The following is a 19,136-nucleotide window of genomic DNA, read 5'->3' as shown; positions in this document are numbered from 1 at the left end:
GAGCCTCACTTTGGGCCATTGTTAGGGATTGTTAAGAGATTTAAAGCATTCCAATCAACCTGATCCTTTTAAAGTGCTTTTATATTACTGTCTCTTTTGTACAGCAGCAGCATCTAGCATTTGTACAGTGCCTTGTGACATTTAAGGCACTTCACAAAGACCTAATCAAGATAACATTTCCTTTGGATTTCTGGAGTTTTGTGTCCATTCATCAGCCCCTGTATTTATGATGCAAAATTCAGCTTCCTTATTTTAACAGGCAATGCAGGGCAGCGGCAAGCCTGGTAAGTTTAAAGGTCCCAGTTATATTGGCAAGAGAAAAGTTAACTGTGTAAGGTAAGTGGGCAAGAGGTTAGGGTGGTGGTTTGAGGAATTGGGTGACAGTCAGTGTTGGGGGGTAGCTGGGAAGATTGGGTGGTCTGGGGAGTGTGGTGTCAGGCAACAGTCGGGGGGATGGGGGGCTAGTTGGGGGGTCGGGATGGTGTTAATACCATAGCTACCCAAGAGTTAGAAGTGGTCTTAATCTTTCCTGGCTAACTATTCTGCTAAGAGCGTCAGAATCATCCAATTGAAAAGGGAGTATCGGCTGGTTCCCAGTGCTGGGTAATTGCCCATTGGAAGTAACTGCCCAGGCAGTTCTTAAGTGGGGACTTCCAGTGAGTGGGGGTGGGGGTGGGGGTGACAATTCTTGTGGGTAACCCCCCAGGGAACAAAAGTTTTGGGCCAAAATCTAGGCTCACACTTCAGTGCAGTACTATTGGAGTGCTGCAGTGTCAAACCTTCAGTCCTTTGGATGAGGACATTAAGTTAAGGCCCCATCGCTAAAACTGAGGTCCTTTCTGTCATTTAACTTAGCTATGAAAACTCCATGGCATTATTTGGAGCAGAGGGGATGTGTCCTCCTACAGTTGTGCTCGATATTTGTCTCAACTCAAACACGTAATTTGGTTGTTATCACATTGCTGTTTGTGGGAACTCACTGTGTACAAATTGGCTGCTGCATTTCCTGGCACTACAACAGTGACTTTACTTCACATGTGCTTCTTGGGTTTGAACCATCCTGAGGATATAAAAGGCTTTTAGAAATCCAAGCTCTTTTTATTCTTAACTAGCCCTCATTGAGCTGCCTGTTTTCAACATGAAGCAGCCATTCTGGGTGAATTAACAGAGACAAAAATCCTTAAAGTCATTCCAGTACAAATGGAACACTGTGATGGCGACCCTGTGAAGACTTCCTGCTTGGCTAAAGGGTTAAGTTACACAGAATGGCCTTTCCTCAGCTGTGCATATGGGACATTTGCCTTTATCAATTGAGGCATAGATTACAAAAGTAGGGAGGTCATGTTGGAGTTGTATAGAACCTTGGTGAGGCCACAGCTGGGGTACTGTGTGCAGTTCTGGTCACCACATTATAGGAAGGATGTGATTGCACTGGAGAGGGTGCAGAGGAGATTCTCCAGGATGTTGCCTAGGATGAAACATTTAAGTTATGAAGAGAGGTTGGATAGACTTGGGTTGTTTTTGTTGGAGCAGAGAAGACTGAGGGGCGACCTGATCGAGGAGTACAAGGTTATGAGGCGCATGGACAGGATGGATAGGGAGCAGCTGTTCCCCTTAGTTGAAGGCTCAGTCACGAGGGTACATAAGTTCAAGTTGAGGGGCAGGAGGTTTAGGGGGGATGTGAGGAAAACCTTTTTTACCCAGAGGGTGGTGACAGTCTGGAATGCACTGCTTGGGAGGGTGCTGGAGGCGATTGCCTCACATCCTTTAAAAAGTACCTGGATGAGCACTTGGCACGTCATAACCTTCAAGGGCTGGTAAATGGGATTAGGTAGGTAGGTCAGGTGTTTCTCACATGTCGGTGTAGTCTTGATGGGCTGAAGGGCCTCTTCTGCACTGTGTGATTCTGTGTTTCTTTTGTGATCTCTCCCTTTTGTTTGACTCCTTGCTTTGAAACACTCACACAGACTTTAAAATGCTCTTTCTTTAAGGCCCAGTGTTGGAGCTGTGGGTCAGCCTGAAATTCAGATCCTGCAGCATTCTGCAGTCTCACCCTGGTCACACCAGTCAACTGTAAAGACTGAGATTTGAGATTAGAACTTCCAGTCAGTCAAGTTCATATGTGAATGCTTCACACATTCATGCAACATTCCTCTGCAAAAATTCACACACATTCACAAACAGGGTACAGATTAACACACAGGCTCATTTCCAAACATCAGAACATCAGGCAGAGGAGTAGACCCTTCAGCCTCTTGAGCCTGCTCTGGCATTCAGTTAGATCATGGCTAACCCACACCTCAATTCCATTTACCCACTTTTGCTCCATACCCCTTGACATTTTGCTGAAGAAAAATCTGTTGATCCGTCTCAAAAGCTCCAATTGTATCTCAGCATCCATAGTCACTTGGGAGAGAGTTTCAGATTTCTATTACTGGTCCCTTGTGCGTGAAAAAGTGTTTTGTGATTTCACTCCTGAATGACATGGCTCTAATTTTAAGATAATTTCCCTTTGTTCTCCCCACCAGAGGAAATAGTTTCTCCAAATCACCAATTGAATCCTTTTCACGTTTTAAACATCTTTGTAAGATCACTCGTCAATCTACTAAACTCAAGAGTGTACAGGCCAAGTTTATGCAAACTGTCTTCATAATTAAACACTCTAATCCCTGAGGCTTGGCCAGAAATCCAGTTAAAATAAACTCTGTATAGTAAAACACTTTGTGGTTTTAATGGATTGGGCAGTTGTGCAGGGGGCTAATCTGGGGCAAATGTGGAGGGGCCCCAAGTGCACTTGATGTCCAGGTGGGTCTCAAATATTCTTAATCAGTCTTTGACAAGTGGGGAGCTTCAGTCTGTGCACACAAATAGAGTGAGACAGATCACAAACTCAGTTTAAAACTGAAAGGAGTTAATTTCATTCTAAATTGCAGAGTTACAAAGCAATATAGGACATAGGAACATAAGACTTAGGAGTAGGAGTAGGCTATTTGGCTCTTCGAGTGTGCTGTGCCATTTGATAAGGTCATGGTTGATCTGGTTGTGGTCTCAACTTCACTTTTCTGTCTACCCCCCTTAACCCTTATCTCCCATGTTCATCAAAGATTTGCCTAACTCTACCCTGAATAAATTCAATGACCCAGCCTCCACTGTGTTCTGGGGAAAAGAATTCCAGAGACTAATGACCATCAGAAAGAAAAAAAATCTCCTCCCTCTTTCCACCCTGTCAAGTCCCCTCAGGATCTTATATGTTTCAATAAGATCACCTCTTGTTCTTCTAAACTCCAATGGGTATAGGCCCAATCTAGCCAACCTTTCTTCATAAGATAACCCCTCCATCCCAGGAATGAGTCGAGTGAACCTTCTCTGAACTGCTTCTAATGCAGTTACCTCCTTTTTCAAATGAGGAGACCAAAACTGTGCACTGTATTCCAGATGTGGTCTCACCAAAGCCCTGTACACCTGCAGTAAAACTTCCTTACTTTTATATTCCATTCCCTTTGCAATAAACTCCAACATTCCATTTGCCTTCCTAATCACTTGCTGTACCTGCACACTAACCTTTTGTGATTCATGTACCGGGACACCCAGATCCCTCTGTACCACCAAGTTCTGCAATCTCCCTGTGTTTAATAATATGCTGCTTTTCTATCCTTCCTGGACTAGTTCACATTTTGCCACATTATACTCAATCTGCCAAATTTTTGGCCACTCACTTAATTTGTCTATATCCCTTTGTAGATTCTTTACCTCCTCTTGACAACTTACTTTCCTCCCTACCTTGATGTTATCAGCAAATTTAGCTACCATAACGTTTGGTCCCTTCATCCAAAGCATTGATATAGATTGTGAATAGTTGAAGCCCTAGCACTGATCCCTTACTAATTAAAGCTTACCAACCTGAAAGCTTTGAAAGATAAATGAGAATGAAATATAAACAAGATAAATGAGGGTTGGCAGGCCAGGCTGTATTTTCCTGTTTTGCTCATTATCCGCAGATTACCTGACCATTATCATATTGCTGTAATTGGGAGCTGGCTGTGCACAAATTGGCTGTCCCATTTCCTGAATTACAACAGTGACTTCACTTCAAAAGTACTTCATTGGCTGCAAAACATTTTGGGATGTCCTGAGGTCATTCAAGGTGCTATATAAATGTAAACTCGTTCTTTCTTTCTTTCTCTCTTCTCTCTCGTTTCCTCTTTCTCATTGTCTCTCTCTCCCACTCTAACTATCTCCAATGCCCCTAATTATTCTGATTATCTGTTGAACATCTAAAGAGCATTTATTTTGCACCTCACACGGTGAACTCCATTCTGCAGAGCCTCACCCTTACTTATGCCCTTTCTGTGCCTTTCTCTCTATCTTGTTTTACACTTGCTCAATCTCCAGCTGTACATACTCACTGTGCAGTATTGGTAATCCTTGCTTAAACAACTTTACAGCAGATGTGATTCAATGGGGTTTGTGTTGTTCCAACTCTCTCTCAGTGCACTGCATAAGCCAGGTTCCACTATGTATAAATAGCACATGAATCTTATTATCATTCACGTCCTTTTGAATATACCTGAGTTTCCTTCCTTTAAACGTCCCCATCAATCGTGCCATGAACCAGCAACGGCAATATTTTCTGTTTGTCTTCATCTTTAGCTTCACTGAAGAGAGGAAGTGATATGAACTTCCCCTGCAAATGATGGAAAGGAAACACTAAACCTGACAGATTCGCAAACACATCTTGTAATGTTTCCATTTGCACTGACAGTGTTACAGTGCCTCATATTTCATGGACATCATTTACTGCAAACTATCCAGTTTGATTGATTCACTCTGTGCTATTTGTAATCTTTATAATAACAAATTATATTTTTATAGCGCCTTACACGTAATAAAATGCCCAAAACACTTTGCAACAGGGTCATAATTTGACACCAAGGCACATAAGAAGGTATTAGGGCAGATGATCATCAAAGAGAGAGGTGTAACAAGTGTTTTAAAGGAGAAAAGTGAGATAGAGAGGCGGAGATGTTTAGGGAGGGAACTTCGGAGCTTAGGGCCTTGGCAACTGAGGACACAGCCACCCATGTTGGAATTGGGAATAGTCAAGAGGCCAGAATTAGATAAATGCAGATATCTCAGAGTTGTAGGACTGGAGGAGATTACAGAAATAGGGAGGGAGAGGCCATGAATGGATTTGAAAACTAGGTCAGAATTTTAAAATTTAGGTACTGCTTGACTGGGTGTAGGTCAGAGGGCACAGGGGTGATGGGTGAACAGGCCTTGGTGTGAGTTAGGACACAGGGAACAGAGTTTTGGATAACCTCAAGCTTACAGAGGGTAGATTGTGGGGGACTGGTTAGGAATGTGTTAGAATAGTAAAGGCTAGAGGTAACAAGAGCATTAGTGAGGCTTTCAACATCAGGTAAGAACATGCAAAATAGAAACAGGAGTAGGCCATAGGGCCCCTTGAAACTGCCCCACCATTTGATAAGATCATGGCTGATCTGATTGTGGCCTCAATTCTGCTTTCCTGTCTACCCCCTTTAACCTTTAATTTCCTTGTCAATCAAGAATCTATCTAACTCAGCCTTGAAAATATAGTATTTGATGTCCCAGCCTCCACTGTTCTCTGGGGAAGAGAATTCCACAGACTATCGATCCTCTGAGAGAAAAGCTTTCTCCTCATATCCATCTTAAATGGGAGACTCCTTATTTTTAAACTGTGTCCCCTAGTTATAATCTCTCCCACAGAGGAACCATCCTCTTGGCATCCACCCTGACATGTCCCCTCAGGATCTTATATGTTTCAATAAGATCACCTCTCATTCTTCTAAACTCCAATGGATACAGGCCCAGCCTGTCTAACCTTTCCTCATAAGATAACCCCTTCATCCCAAGAATCGGTTGAGCTAACCTTCTCTGAACTGCTTCAAATGCAATTATATCCTTTCTCAAGTAAGGAGACAAAAACTGTATACAATACTCCAATGCCACCCTGTACAGCTGTAACAAAACTTCCCTAATTATATTTCATTTTCCTTGCAATAAACACCAACATTCCATTTGCCTTGCTGTACCTGCATACCAACTTCATATGATTCATGTACCAGAATACCCAGATTCCTCTGTACCTCAGAGCTCTGCAATCTCTCTCCATTTCAAAATATGCTGATATTCTATTCTTCCTACCAAAATGGACAATTCACACATTATACTCCATCTGCCAAATTTTTGCCCACTCATTCAATCTATGTCCCTTTGCAGACGCCTTATGTCCTCTTCACAACTTCCTCTCCTATCGTTGTCTCATCAGCACATTTATCAAGCATACATTAGGTCCCTTCATCCAAATCATTGATATAAATTATAAATAGTTGAGGCCCCAGCCCTGATCTCTGTGGCACTCAACTAGTTATAGCTTTCCAACCCGAAAATTACCCATTTATCCTTACTCTCTGCTTCTCGTTAGCTAACCAATCCTCTATTAATGTTAATATTTTATCCCTTATGTGGCACCTTATCAAATGCCTTTGGAAATCCAATTACACCACATCGATAGGTCCCCCTTTATCCATGTTGCTTGTTACATCCTCAAAGAACTCTAATAAATTAGTCAAACATGATTTCCCTCCCACAAAAACATGTTGACTTTGCCTGGTTGCATTAAGATTTTCTAAGTGCCCTGCTGTAACCTTACCTATGAAATATATGTTCGGTTTAGTGGTCTGTAGTTTCCTGTTTCCTGTCCCCTTCCTTTCATGAATAGAGAATTACATTTGCTATTTTCCAATCTGATGAGACCTTTCCAGGATCTAGGGAATGTTGGAAAATTGCAACCAATGCATCTCAGCAGCCACTTCTTTTACATATAAACATACAAAATAGGAGCAGGAGTATGCCACTCGGCCCCTCAAGCTTGCTCTGCCATTCAGTAAGATCAAGGTTGATCTGTTTGTGTTTCGAGATCCACATTCCCATCTACCCCTGATATCTTTGATTACCTTGCCTAACAAGAATCTATCTATCTCTGCCTTAAAAATATTCAGTGACCCTGCCTTCACTGCCTATGAGGCAGAGAATTCCAAAGTCACACAACCATCTGAGAGAAAAAAAATTCTCTTCATTTCTGTCCTAGGCCCTAGAATGCAGGTCATCAGGTTCTGGGGACTTGTCAGCATTTAGTTCTAATAATTTTCTCAGTACCATTTCCCTGGTGATTGTAATTGTTTTAAGTTCCTCCCTCCCTTTTGCCTCCTGATTTTCAAATATTTCTAGGATATTATTTGTGCCTTCTGTAGTGAAGACAAACAGAAAACATCTGTTTAATGCTTCTGCCTTTTCCTTGTTCCCCATTATTAATTCCTCAGACTCGTTCTCTAGAGGACCAATACTCACTTTATTTACATTTTGTATTTAAATACTTGTAGAAACTCTTACTTTCTGTTTTTATATTTCTAGCTAGCTTTCTCTCATGCTTTAATTTCTCCCTCATTTTTTATTCATTCTTTGCAGTTTTTTAAAATTCTGTCCAATCCTACCACTAATCTTCACAGAATTGTATACTTTTTCTTCAATTTGATACTATCTTTAACTTTAACTTCCTTGGTGAGCTATGGATGCTGCATCCTTCTTCTTGAGTCTTTCTTTCTCACTGGAATGCATCTTTGTTGAGTGTTCTCCATAAACATCTGCCACTGCATCTCTGCTATCCTACCCTTTAACCTAATTTCCCAGTTCACTTTAGCCAGCTCAGTCTTCATATCCTTGCAATTGCCTTTATTTAAGTTTGAAACTCTAGTTTCAGACTCAGTCTTCTCACCCTCAAAATGAATGTGAAATTCAATCATATTATGATCACTGCTAGCTAGATGCTCCTTCACTATGAGGTCATTAATTAATCCTGTCTCATTGCACATTACCAAGTCTAGAATAGCCTGCGCTCGAGTTGGCTGTAGAACGTGCTACTCTAAGAAATTAATTGCCTCAACTCCACTTTCCCACCATCATATCTCTTGTTTTCCTTAGAGACCAAAAATCTGTCTATCCCAGCCTTAAATGTATTCAATGATGGAGCATCCACAACCCCCTGGGGCAAAGGATTCCAAAGATTCACAACCCTTTGAATGGAATAGTTTCTCATAAATGATTGGCCCCTTATTCTGAGACTGTGCCCCATGTTGTAGATTCCCCAGCCAGGGGAAATAACCTCTCAGTATCTACCCCATCAAGCCTCTTCAGAATCTTGTATTTTTCAATGAGATCACCTCTCATCCTTCTAAGCTCCAGAGACTATGAACCCAATTTCCTCAGCTTCTCATCATAGGAGAATCTTCTCATCCCAGGGACCAATCTTGTGAGCATTTGCTGTACCTCCTCCAAGGCAAATATATCTTTCCTTAGATATAAAGACCAAAACTGTGCACAATACTCCAGATCTGGTCTCACCAAAGCTCTATATATTTGTGGCAAAGTTTCCTTATTCTTGTACTCCACTCCCTTTGCAATAAAGGGCAACATGCGATTTGCCTTGCTAATTCTTTCAGTACATGCATGCTAACTTTCTGTGACCCTTGTATGAGTACACCCACATTCCTCTGAATATCAACGTTTAAAAGTCTCATACCTTTTAGAACTATTCTGCTTTTCTATTTTTATCACAAAGTGAATCATCTCACACTTCCTCATGTTATGCTCCATTTGCCACGTTGTTGCCCACTTCCTTAACCTGTCCAAATCTCTTTGCAACCTCTTTGTGTCCTTTCCACATCTTACATTCCCATCTAGCTTTTTAATGATCAGCAAAGTTAGATACATTACTCTTGGTCTCTTCCCCTAAATCGATAATATAGATTGTAAATATCTGAGGCTCATGCACTGATCCTTGCAGTATTCCAGTAGATACAGCCTACCTACTTGAAAATGGTATTGGTAGCTAGGGAACATAGTTTGTAGCAGGGGTCAAAGGCAACGACTTCAGTCTTCCCAATATCGTCTAGTACTGGATGTCGGACAGTCTGACAGTTTAGAGACAGTGGAGGAGTCAAGAGAAGTGGCAGTGAGATAGAACTGGGTGTTGTCACATGGAGACTGACGCTGTGCTTTCGGATGATGCCATTGAGGTCAGTGTGTAGATGAGAAATAGGATGGGGAGCCAAGGATAGATTGTTGGGGATCACCAAGGGTAAAGGTGAGGGAGCTGGAAGAGATGTAAATGTGAGGTGATGCAATAAGTGTGAGGTGATGCACTTGGGCAGGACAAACAAGGCACGGGAATACGCGATGAATGGTAGGACCCTGGGAAGTACCGAGGATCAGAGGGACCTTGGTGTGCATGTCCACCGGTCCCTTAAGGTAGCGGGACAGGTCGGTAAGGTGGTTAAGAAGGGATACTTACCTTTATTCGCCGAGGCATAGAATATAATTAGCAGGGAGGTTATGCTGGAATTGTATAAAATGCTGGTTAGGCCACAGCTAGACTATTGCATTCAATTGTTGAATCTGCATTATAGGAAGGATGTGATTATGCTAGAGAGAGTGCAGAGGAGATTTACCAGGATGTTGCCTGGGCTGGAGAGTTTTAGTTATGAGAAGAGATTGGATAGACTGTGGTTATTTTCTCTGGAGCAGAGGAGATTGAGGGGGATATGATTGAGGTGTATGAAATTATGAGGGGCATAGATAGGGTAGACGGGAAGAAGCTTTTCCCCCTGCTGGAGGGATCAATAACCAGGGGGCATAGATTTAAGGTAAGGGGCAGGAGGTTTAGAGGGGATGTAATGAAGATTTTTTTCACCCAAAGGATGGTGGGAATCTGGAACTCACTGCCTGAAAGGATGGTAGAGGCAGAAACCCTCATAACATTTAAGAAGTATTTGGATGTGCACTAGCAATGCCATAGCATACAAGGCTATGGGCCTTGTGCTGGAAAATGGGGTTAGAATAGTTAGGTACTTGTTTGATTGGCGCAGACTCGATGGGCCAAAGGGCCTTTTTCTATGCTGTAGACCTCTATGACTCTATGCCATTGCAGGCGATTCTCAGTCAATGAAGAGACAGATCTGAATGGAACCAGGCAAGCACTATTTGACCAAGCTGGACAACAATGGGGAGGCCTTGGGGGAGGATAGTGTGGTCAACCATGCAAGAGGTTGAGAAGGATGAGGATAGTTTACCTTTGGCACAATTGCATAAGGTGTCACTTATGACTTTGGTGAGAATGGTTTTGGACCCGTGGCATGAACAGAAACCTGACTGGAAGGATTCAAACATGAGGTTCTGCACAGATTTGGTACATAAAAACACATGGCAACACATTCAATGGAGAGGAAAGGGAGGTTGGAGATGGGGCATTAGTTTGCAAGGACAGATCAGGGCTGGATTTTAAGAGAATGGTTTCAGAACTTCAAACATAGGAGAAATAAAAGTTCACACTTAAAGTGCAGGGAGAATTGTTGGGAGAATGACAAGAAAAGTTTCTCCAGCATGAACTACTTTTGCCCCATCTTGGAACTGTCCCACCACCCCACAGACCTCTGCAAATACATCTTTGACCATTGGAGAAAACCTGGAGGAGTTGTCAGCAAGGGAACAAAGCCCTGGGTCACCAATCGAAAGAGAGAAATAGAGTGAGGAACAGAAGTTGACCTTACTTAATTAGCAGCTACAGGTTGATGCAAGAGGTCCAAGCCAGGATAAGTCATTTTCTATACAGTTCAAAATTATACAAATTCCATCCCTCCCTGGGTGGGGAAGGGGCTTTGGAAGAACTATCTGTTTACCCCTGTTCTTGTAGGTAATACCATTAGTAAACATAAAGATATATACATTCTTGATTTAATATTCATTTGTGACTACACATTCTCTGTGACCTGTGTACTGTATCCTAGTCCAGGATCCAAGCTGTTTTCCTAGCAGCCACTACATTCGGAACTTGTGTCATTTTTTTAGTGTTGGACCGTGCTTGGTATCCACTTTCTAGCTTGGTGCAAGTTAGGATTCAGGCAGCAGAGTTTTGAATGAGTTCAAGTTTATAAGGGTGGAAGATGGGATGTCAGCAGGAGAGTAATAGATTAGTCAAGTCTGGAGGGTTTCAGTGTCAGATGAGCTGAGGCAGGGGCAGAGAAAGGCACTGTTAGGAAGGCGAAAGTAGATGGTTTTGGTGGTGGAATGGCTATGTGGTTGCAAGCACATCTCAGGGACTAATAGGATGCAAAAGTTATGGTTCAGCATCAGACTGTGGCCAGGGGGAGGAATGGAGTCTGTGGCTAGGGAGTTTGTGGTGTGCACTGAAGACCATGGCTTCGCTCTTCCTAATATTTCTTTGGAAGAAATTTAAGCTCATCCAGGACTAGATTGCTGACAGGCAGCCTGACAAGAGACAGTGCAGGGGTTGAGTGGTGATGGTGATGTAGGACTGCGTTTTGTCAGCATACATGTAGAACCTGACGTGTGCTTTTGGATGATGTCACTGAGGGACAGCGTGTAGACTTGAAATAGGAGGTGGGTCAAGGAAAGATCCTTGGGGGATATCAGAGATAACTGTGCAGAAGCGGGAAGAGAAACCATTGTAGATCATACCCTGGCACAATGCCAGGTTACCCCAAAGCATTTTACAGCCAATGAAATACTTTTGAAGGGAGAAAGGGTTGGAAGAATATGCTAGGAGAATTAGGGTAGAGTAGAGTTGGCGGAGTTTTGTGTGGAGCATGGACACCAGCACAGACCAGTTACGCTGAATGGTCTGTTTTTGTGATTCTGTGCAACAGGTGGTGAGATTATAGTAGCCAGTTGTTTTCAGGAAGTGACTTAATATCGTTCTACTATAGTGAAGCTTGTCTCATTGTGGTGTGATACCAACAACTGAGCCAGGCCAATGGAGAAACAAAAACAACAAATTTAACCTGACCATCCACAGGAAGTGACACTATGAAAGGCAGCTTCATCTATTGTCAAGTTACTTCCTTTATTCTGTAACACTGGCCACAGACCCCTGAACGAAGTTATTTTGCAGGTCTCATTGGAGTAACAGTTGGAATGTGTTGCTGCTTCAGGAAGAGGTCAGAAACCAGGCTGTCGCTCGTCAATGGTACAGTGTCAAGCAAGTGTCGGGACTGTGCTTAATTTGAATGGATGAGGATGGGGAATAGAGCCACAGGGAGTCAAAAAGTCAGTTGGCTAAGCAAGAAATATAGATTTGGGTACAATCAGTGAATACCCAGAATTGCAAGAAGAATTTAGTTTAGCTCTTTTGTTGTGGTGGAGGGTGAGTTCTGTCTTTTCATTGTCATTGATTGTTACAAATGTACATAATATCTTGCTCAGGATCTGTTACCTCGTGGTTCCCTCTGATTGTTGCTGAGCAGTACTTTCGGGGTCTGGCGATATCAATATTTGATGGCCACATAATTGAAAGAAACATTTTGAGGATTTTTGCTGCAGTGTGAGTTAATCTGCGGAAATCTAGCCTTAAAGGGAACAGAAACCTCAGTAATGGGGCTGTGGGTGCAGTCTGAGAATGATGGTGTCCTCTCATGGGGAACCTAGAACAAGGAGACAGAGTTTCAAAGTAAGGCATCTCCCATTTAAGACAGAGATTACGAAGAATTTCTTTTCTCAGAGGGTCATTAGTCTTTGGAACTCTTTTCCCCAAGGAGCAGCGGAGGCTGGGTCATTGAATATATTCCAGGCTGAGTTAGACAGATTAATGATCTACAGGGAGTCAAAGGTTATGGGGGGCAGGCAGAAAAGTGGAGTTAAGGCCGCAGTCAGATCAGCCATGACCTTATTGAATGGCAGAGCAGGCTCGAGGGTCTGAATGGACTACTTCTGCTTCTTGCATTCTTATATGCTATTGTGATTGATCCAGTGAGGTGAATCACTGTGACTATGACAGTCAGATGTGTGTCTGGGCTCATCAGATATGAATAAATTGAATAGTCTACTCTTGTTTTTAGTGCTTCTGTATTGTTTGGCTATTTTCTTGCTTACTGCTGGTGATTCAAGTTGATGAACCCTCATAAATCAGTCCTATGATCTGTTTGTAACTGTGGCCAGACGAAGGCCTGGTTAGTACAAGATGTTTGAGTTAATGCTCTGTACGGGCATAGCCTGTTTATTTGTCTGGTGGTTAGCTTCTTGCCATCTCTCTGCTTATCGTACTTGAGCTTCAGATTTATTCCACCACCAACAGCGTCCCTCCGCCTCCAACACACTTTTGGTTCTATTCTGAAGGCAGAGGCACCTTGCTTGGCTCGGTTAACCTAGATCCACCTACAAAGGGCCATTCAGCAGGATGGGGCAGTATGCCCTCCCTCATGGACTGCAGTGCGTTTTTCACAATCCCAGGTCACCCCAGAGCACTTTACAGCCAATGAAATACTTTTAAAGTGAGAAAGGAATGGAAGGTTATGCCAATAGGATTGGGATAAAGTAGAGTGGGGGATTGTGTGGCCAGTGACTCTGGCATGGTTCATACAGAGTCAGTGATTTAGGAATGGCTAATTGTGTTTGAACAGGCCCCTGATACCATTAAAATTTAGGTTTCTGATATATCTGAAAGGATTATCCTTTCTGCATATTTGGAGACTGTAAGAATTTGATGATTCAACATTTATGGGCGTCAACATCACCAGACGTCTATAGCTTTCAACCAGATATCTCTTAAAATGCCCTGGGTTGCCCTTCTGACCCAAATTAGCAGAACATTAGTCCTGAGACAGACCCAAATAAGCATCAACCAATACAGAAAGACACCAACTGATATATGTACAGACAAGGAGAGGGGTGATTAGAAACACATAAAGGTTACAACATGGAAACAGTTTGTCTCACAGTTTACCCTCCATGTGGGTAAATAGTTTTAATGTCATTCACCCACACCAATAATACAAGCAGACAGGTGCCAACTGATAGTGGCAGGCTGGAAGACAGGCACCAACAACGAATAAAGCCTTGAGTCAGACTTTGAAAGAACAATCTGAACTAGCCACCGCAGTCAGTTGTGTCCACAAACAGCTTTCATAATGAGGTCCTTGGAGAGAGTAATGCTAATTGGAAAAAAAACATTGTCCATTGTGGCACTGAAGTGAGAGAAGGAAACGCTGGGTTTAGTCCCTGGTTAGTGCTGTTTTAGTTGATCTGTGGGGCAACAGAAAGGGTGTTAGAATTGATCAAAGGAGGCCATGGTTCCCAGGCCTGATCACAATTCAGCGGAAAGGTGTATGGTTGACATGTTAAGGATTGGGCTCAGCTGTTATGCTTTCCATCACTGAATAGCCTGGAAACAGTCATGATCTGGGTTCACTCATTAGTATGACCTGGAGGGCTGGTAGCATCTGTGGGGCTGTGTCCCAATGAGGACATAATTAAAGGGAAAATCACAGAGCTGTGAGTATAGGAGGGATATATCACAATGACTTCTGACTGCAGCAACATCTTGACCCCTGCGAACTGAGGGAGAACTGACTATTGGGTCTGTGATTACAGAGAAAGCGGTGAAGAAGAGGAAGCAGAGATGGTGCGAGGTGATCATCTCATACAGCCCTGTGAAATCAGAAGAGCTGGAGCTCAAATTGGGAGACTTCATAGAGATCCTCGATGAGGTGAGATCCCATTTCAGATAAAATTTTACAAATGAACAAGTTTGTCTTCATCACAGTCTGTGGAACTTTAACAGTACTGTTATTTCTTTAAGGAACATTATGGGGATGGTATAGTTAGGGGAATAGATACAGTTCTCTGCAGCCTATAGCATGCATCCTGAAGGGTGTGTGGTCTGCCTTGTGCCAATGTTAAGTACATGTCCTCGGGACTGGAGAGGAACTTGCAGTGGGAGGGGATGGATCCAGTTGTCACGATCCACGTGGGTACCAATGACATAGGTAGGATTAAGAAAGAGGTTCTGCTGTGGGAGTATGAGCAGCTAGGGGCTAAATTAAAAAACAGGACCACAAAGGTAATCTCTGGATTACTACCTGAGCCACATGCAAATTGGCACAGGGTAAATAAAATCAGAGAGTTGAATACGTGGCTCAAAGATGGGTGTGGGCGAAATGGGTTTCCATTCATGGGACACTGACATCAGTACTGTTGGGACGGCCTTCACCTGAGCCGTGTTGGGACCACAGTACTGGCCAGTCACGGAAGTAGAGCTGTAGAGGAGGCATTAAACTAAATAATGGGGGGGTGGGTTCACGTGAGGGGAGATTTGGAAAGTTGAAGAGAAAGGTCAAAGCAATAGTGCATAGTAAGCGATATGGGTCATGATAACCAGAGTGAAGGGACAGAGTACAAACATAACAGTGCACCAGCAAATAAGATCAGAAAAGGGAAAGTGGCAAAAAGACAGAATTAAAGGCGCTTTATCTGAATGCACACCCCGCATTCGTAACAAGATGGGTGAGTTGATAGAACAAATAGAAATAAATGAGTATGATATGATTGCCATTACTGTGATGTGCTTGCAAAGTGATTATCGCTGGGAATGAACGTTCAAGGTATTTGACAGTATAGAAGGACAGGAAGAAAAGAAAAGGAGGTGAGGTAAAGTAATAAAGAATGAGATCAGTACAGTAGTGAGAAAGAATCTTGATTCATAAGATTATGACATAGGCCCTTTAGTAGCCAATTATTGACTACTTAAGGGCTGTTTCCCACCCAGCCTCAATTTTCGGGCTGGTGGGAGGAATTCTGGGGTATGAGGCGAAGCCTGTAAATAAATCGTGTTCAGGCCTTGGGCAAAAAGTTGGGGGTGGTGGGCGCCTCCATCAGCCACCTTTTAACCTTGGGCACCCCCTTCCCTTAAAGTCTAGTAACCACAAGACCTTCCTCCCCCCCCTCCCCAGCCTCTCCACCCTCTGTCCACCTTCACAGGCTTCCCCTACCCTCCCCACCCCGAGGCCCCCAAAACTTAGTTGGTTCTGGAATCCCAGGGCTGAGGGTCTGGGGGCTGCTAGCCAACCCAATCCCGTCCACTGCAGCTTCTGACACTGCACAGACTATAGAGCTGCCAGTCAATCAGATTGACTCTCTAAGATGGGACTTCGTCCTGAGTGAGGGGTGGAAGTCCAGTCTCCAGCTAATTAATGCTCGTTGAAGCATGAAATTGCTGCGGGGCAGGCAGTGCCGACAGGAACGTGTTCCCCACCGACTCCTCGGATAGCGGGAAGTGGAATGCTGCCTCCTAAAAATCAATCCTAAAGGCCAATAAGTTCTGGAGCCATCCAAGGAACAGGCTACTTTAGGTATGTTAATGTGTAATGACCTCCTAGTAAAGGGTTCTCTTGGTAAGAGCGGCCCTAACATGGGGCAGGATTTATTAGAGTTTATTGAAGATATAAGTTGCAGCTGAAAATTTAAGTGCACAAGACTACAGTTATATGATTATGGTTAGTCTTACAAAACATTCCCCCAAAACTCTCTACTTGGTCGAACCCACAAGTAAAAACACTTTCCAGGCAACACTCCCTTATAGATTTTTAAATATGAAATCCAGTAATGTTACACAAGGCAAACTTCTGTAGCTTCAATAAAGGTGTACCACATGACCTGTACCCTCTTCCTCTTTGCTATGGAATTCACTTCAGAATCAAACTGCTTGCTGCAGCCCAAGATTTTTCAACAGCTCAAACAGCTCTAGCTCTCCCCAGCCATCTCCAGCTTAACAGCTCAACAGATATCCAACTCAATAGCTAAAAATCAGCTATCCACAGTAACTCTAGTTACCCATTTATCCCGACTCTCTATTTCCAATTAGTGAGCTAGTCCTCTATCCATGCTAATATATCACTCCCAACACCATGAGCTCTTATCTTGTGCAGTAACCTTTTATGTGGTACCTTATCAAATGCCTTTTGGAAATCCAAATACACTGCATCCACTGGCTCCCCTTTATTCACCCTGTTTGTTACACCTTCAAAGAACTCTAATAAATTTGTCAAATACGATTTCCCTTTCATAAAACCATGTTGACTCTGCCTGATTGTTTCATGATTTTCAAATGTCCTGCTACTACCTTCTTAATAATGGATTGCAGCATTTTTTTAATGACAGGTATTACATTAACTAGCCTATTGTTTCCTGCTCTCTGTCTCCCTCCATTCTTGAATAGTGGTGATACATTTGCAGCTTTGCAATCTGCTGGAACCTTTCCAGAATTTTGGAAGATTACAACCAATGCATTCTTTATCTCTGTACCCACATCATTTAAAGTTTTAGGAAGCAGGCCATCAGGTCCAGGGAACTTGTCAGCCATTAGTCCCATTAGTTTTCCCATTACATTTTCTCTCATGATATTGATTGTTTTAAGTTCCTCTCTCTCTTTTGACTCCCGCTTATCTATTATTCTTGGGAAGCTTTACGTGTCTTGTATGGCGAAGACAGAAACAAAGTCTCTGCAATTTCCTTGTTTCCCATTATTAATTCCCCAATCTCATCCTCTAAGGGACTAATGCTCACTTTAACTATTATTCTCCTTTTTATATAATCGCAAAAGCTTTGCTGTCCATTTTCATATTTCTTGCTAGTTTTCTCTCATACTCTAATTTCTTTCTTTTTATTTTTATTTACTCATCCTTTGCTAGTTTCTAAAATGTTCCCAATCTTCTAACCTATCACTAATCTTTGCAGCATTGTATGTTTTTTCTTTTTCATTGATAACTTCCTTAGTCACGAATATTGCATCCTTCTCATCAAGTCTTTCTTTCCCAATGGACACCATGAGCTCTTGCCTTGTGCAGTAACCTTTTGTGACACACTTATTGAATGCCTTTTGGAAGTCCGAATACACTACATCTACTGGTTCCCCTTTATCCCCTTTATCCACCCTGCTTGTTACATCTTCAAAGAACTCTAATAAATTTGTCAAATGTGACAGCCAATTTATGCACAGCAACCTTCCATAAACGGCAAAAAGACAATGACCAGACAATTTAGGTTAGGAGTTGGCTGAGAGATAAGTAATGGCCAAGACAACAGGAAGAACAGTTTTCTTTGAATGATGTCATGGTATCAATTTTAGGTCCATTTAAGAGAGCAGACAGAGCCATGGTTTATTGTTACATTTGAAAGACAGCACCTCTGTCAGTGCAGCAATCGCTCAGTACTCTTCTGGTGTGTCAGCCTAAACTACATGCGCAAGTCCCTGGATTGGAACTCGAATCCACAACATTCTGGCTCGGGGCAAGGGTGCAACCTCTGAACCAGAGCTGACAACCTGCTGACACCTCGCTTGGGTGCAAAAAACCTGTAGAATGTAAGAAGGTGGCAAAACAGAGGGAGATATAGAGTTTGCATGTTTACAAACTTGGGGAAAATTAGCTTGAACGTGAACCAGTTGACAATTTTGATTTCCCGGACAGCGAGGAACCAGGGAAAGGAGGATTTTGCTGGAATAACAAGATAATCTATAAGCAAACTGACTATAGGCCTACAGATGAAACAGAGACAAGAAACGAAGACTTGAAGGAAAGACTTGATTCATAAAAATGTTCATCTCTGAAGTGAAATGTGTTCATAATGTTGGGCCTTTGTGCTCACTATGTTTGCTGCTTATTGACATGAATTGATTTTGAAAACATTTTTCTTCATTAAACATTATATCCATTGAGAATTTACACTAAAGTTATATGCTTCCCACCCACAATTTCCTACAGAGTGTTTTGTACACTCAGATGGAGCATAATCAGTGGTGATAGTGAGCTGTTGCCTTTGTGAGAAAGAGAGCTGCGTCTTCACAGCTATCAATAGCCTGGAATTCTCAACCTAGCAGCACCGTGAGAGCACCAAAACTACAAAGACTGCAGTCGTCCAAGGAGAAAGCTCACCATCTTCTCAGGGCAACTCATGGTGGGCAATAATGTTGACCTCATCGGTGTCATACACAACCTGAAGACAAAACAAAAAGACACTGGATATTTTGCTGAATGGTGATGTGAGGCCCTTAGGATCATAGAGTTGTACAACACAGAAGACCATTGGGCCCATTGTACATGTGCTGGCTCTTCAAGAGATCCATTTAGTCCCACTCCCCTGTTTTGTCCCCATAGCCTAGCAAATAGCAAGTATATATCCAAGTGCCATTTGAGGTTTACTACTGATTCTGTTTGGCACCTTCTTAAAAGTGCATTACGGATCATAATAAC

At 42.6% G+C, this 19,136-nt stretch overlaps 1 protein-coding gene across 5 annotated transcripts in view; it reads left to right on the top strand.

The window, feature by feature from the left end:
- Window positions 1-19,136, top strand: part of sh3d21 (SH3 domain containing 21) — a 135,045-nt gene that overhangs the window by 19,627 nt on the left and 96,282 nt on the right. For all 5 annotated transcript variants that reach the window (XM_041213141.1, XM_041213139.1, XM_041213138.1 and 2 more), the window contains exon 4: window positions 14,482-14,597. In XM_041213141.1, the coding sequence (XP_041069075.1) occupies window positions 14,482-14,597 (116 nt within the window). The remainder of the gene's footprint in view (window positions 1-14,481; window positions 14,598-19,136) is intronic.

This window comes from Carcharodon carcharias, chromosome 19 (genome assembly GCF_017639515.1).
Source record: "Carcharodon carcharias isolate sCarCar2 chromosome 19, sCarCar2.pri, whole genome shotgun sequence".
NCBI lineage: Eukaryota > Metazoa > Chordata > Chondrichthyes > Lamniformes > Lamnidae > Carcharodon > Carcharodon carcharias.
The sequence above is the reverse complement of the archived record's forward strand: the minus strand, read 5'-3'. Positions and strand labels throughout refer to the sequence as shown.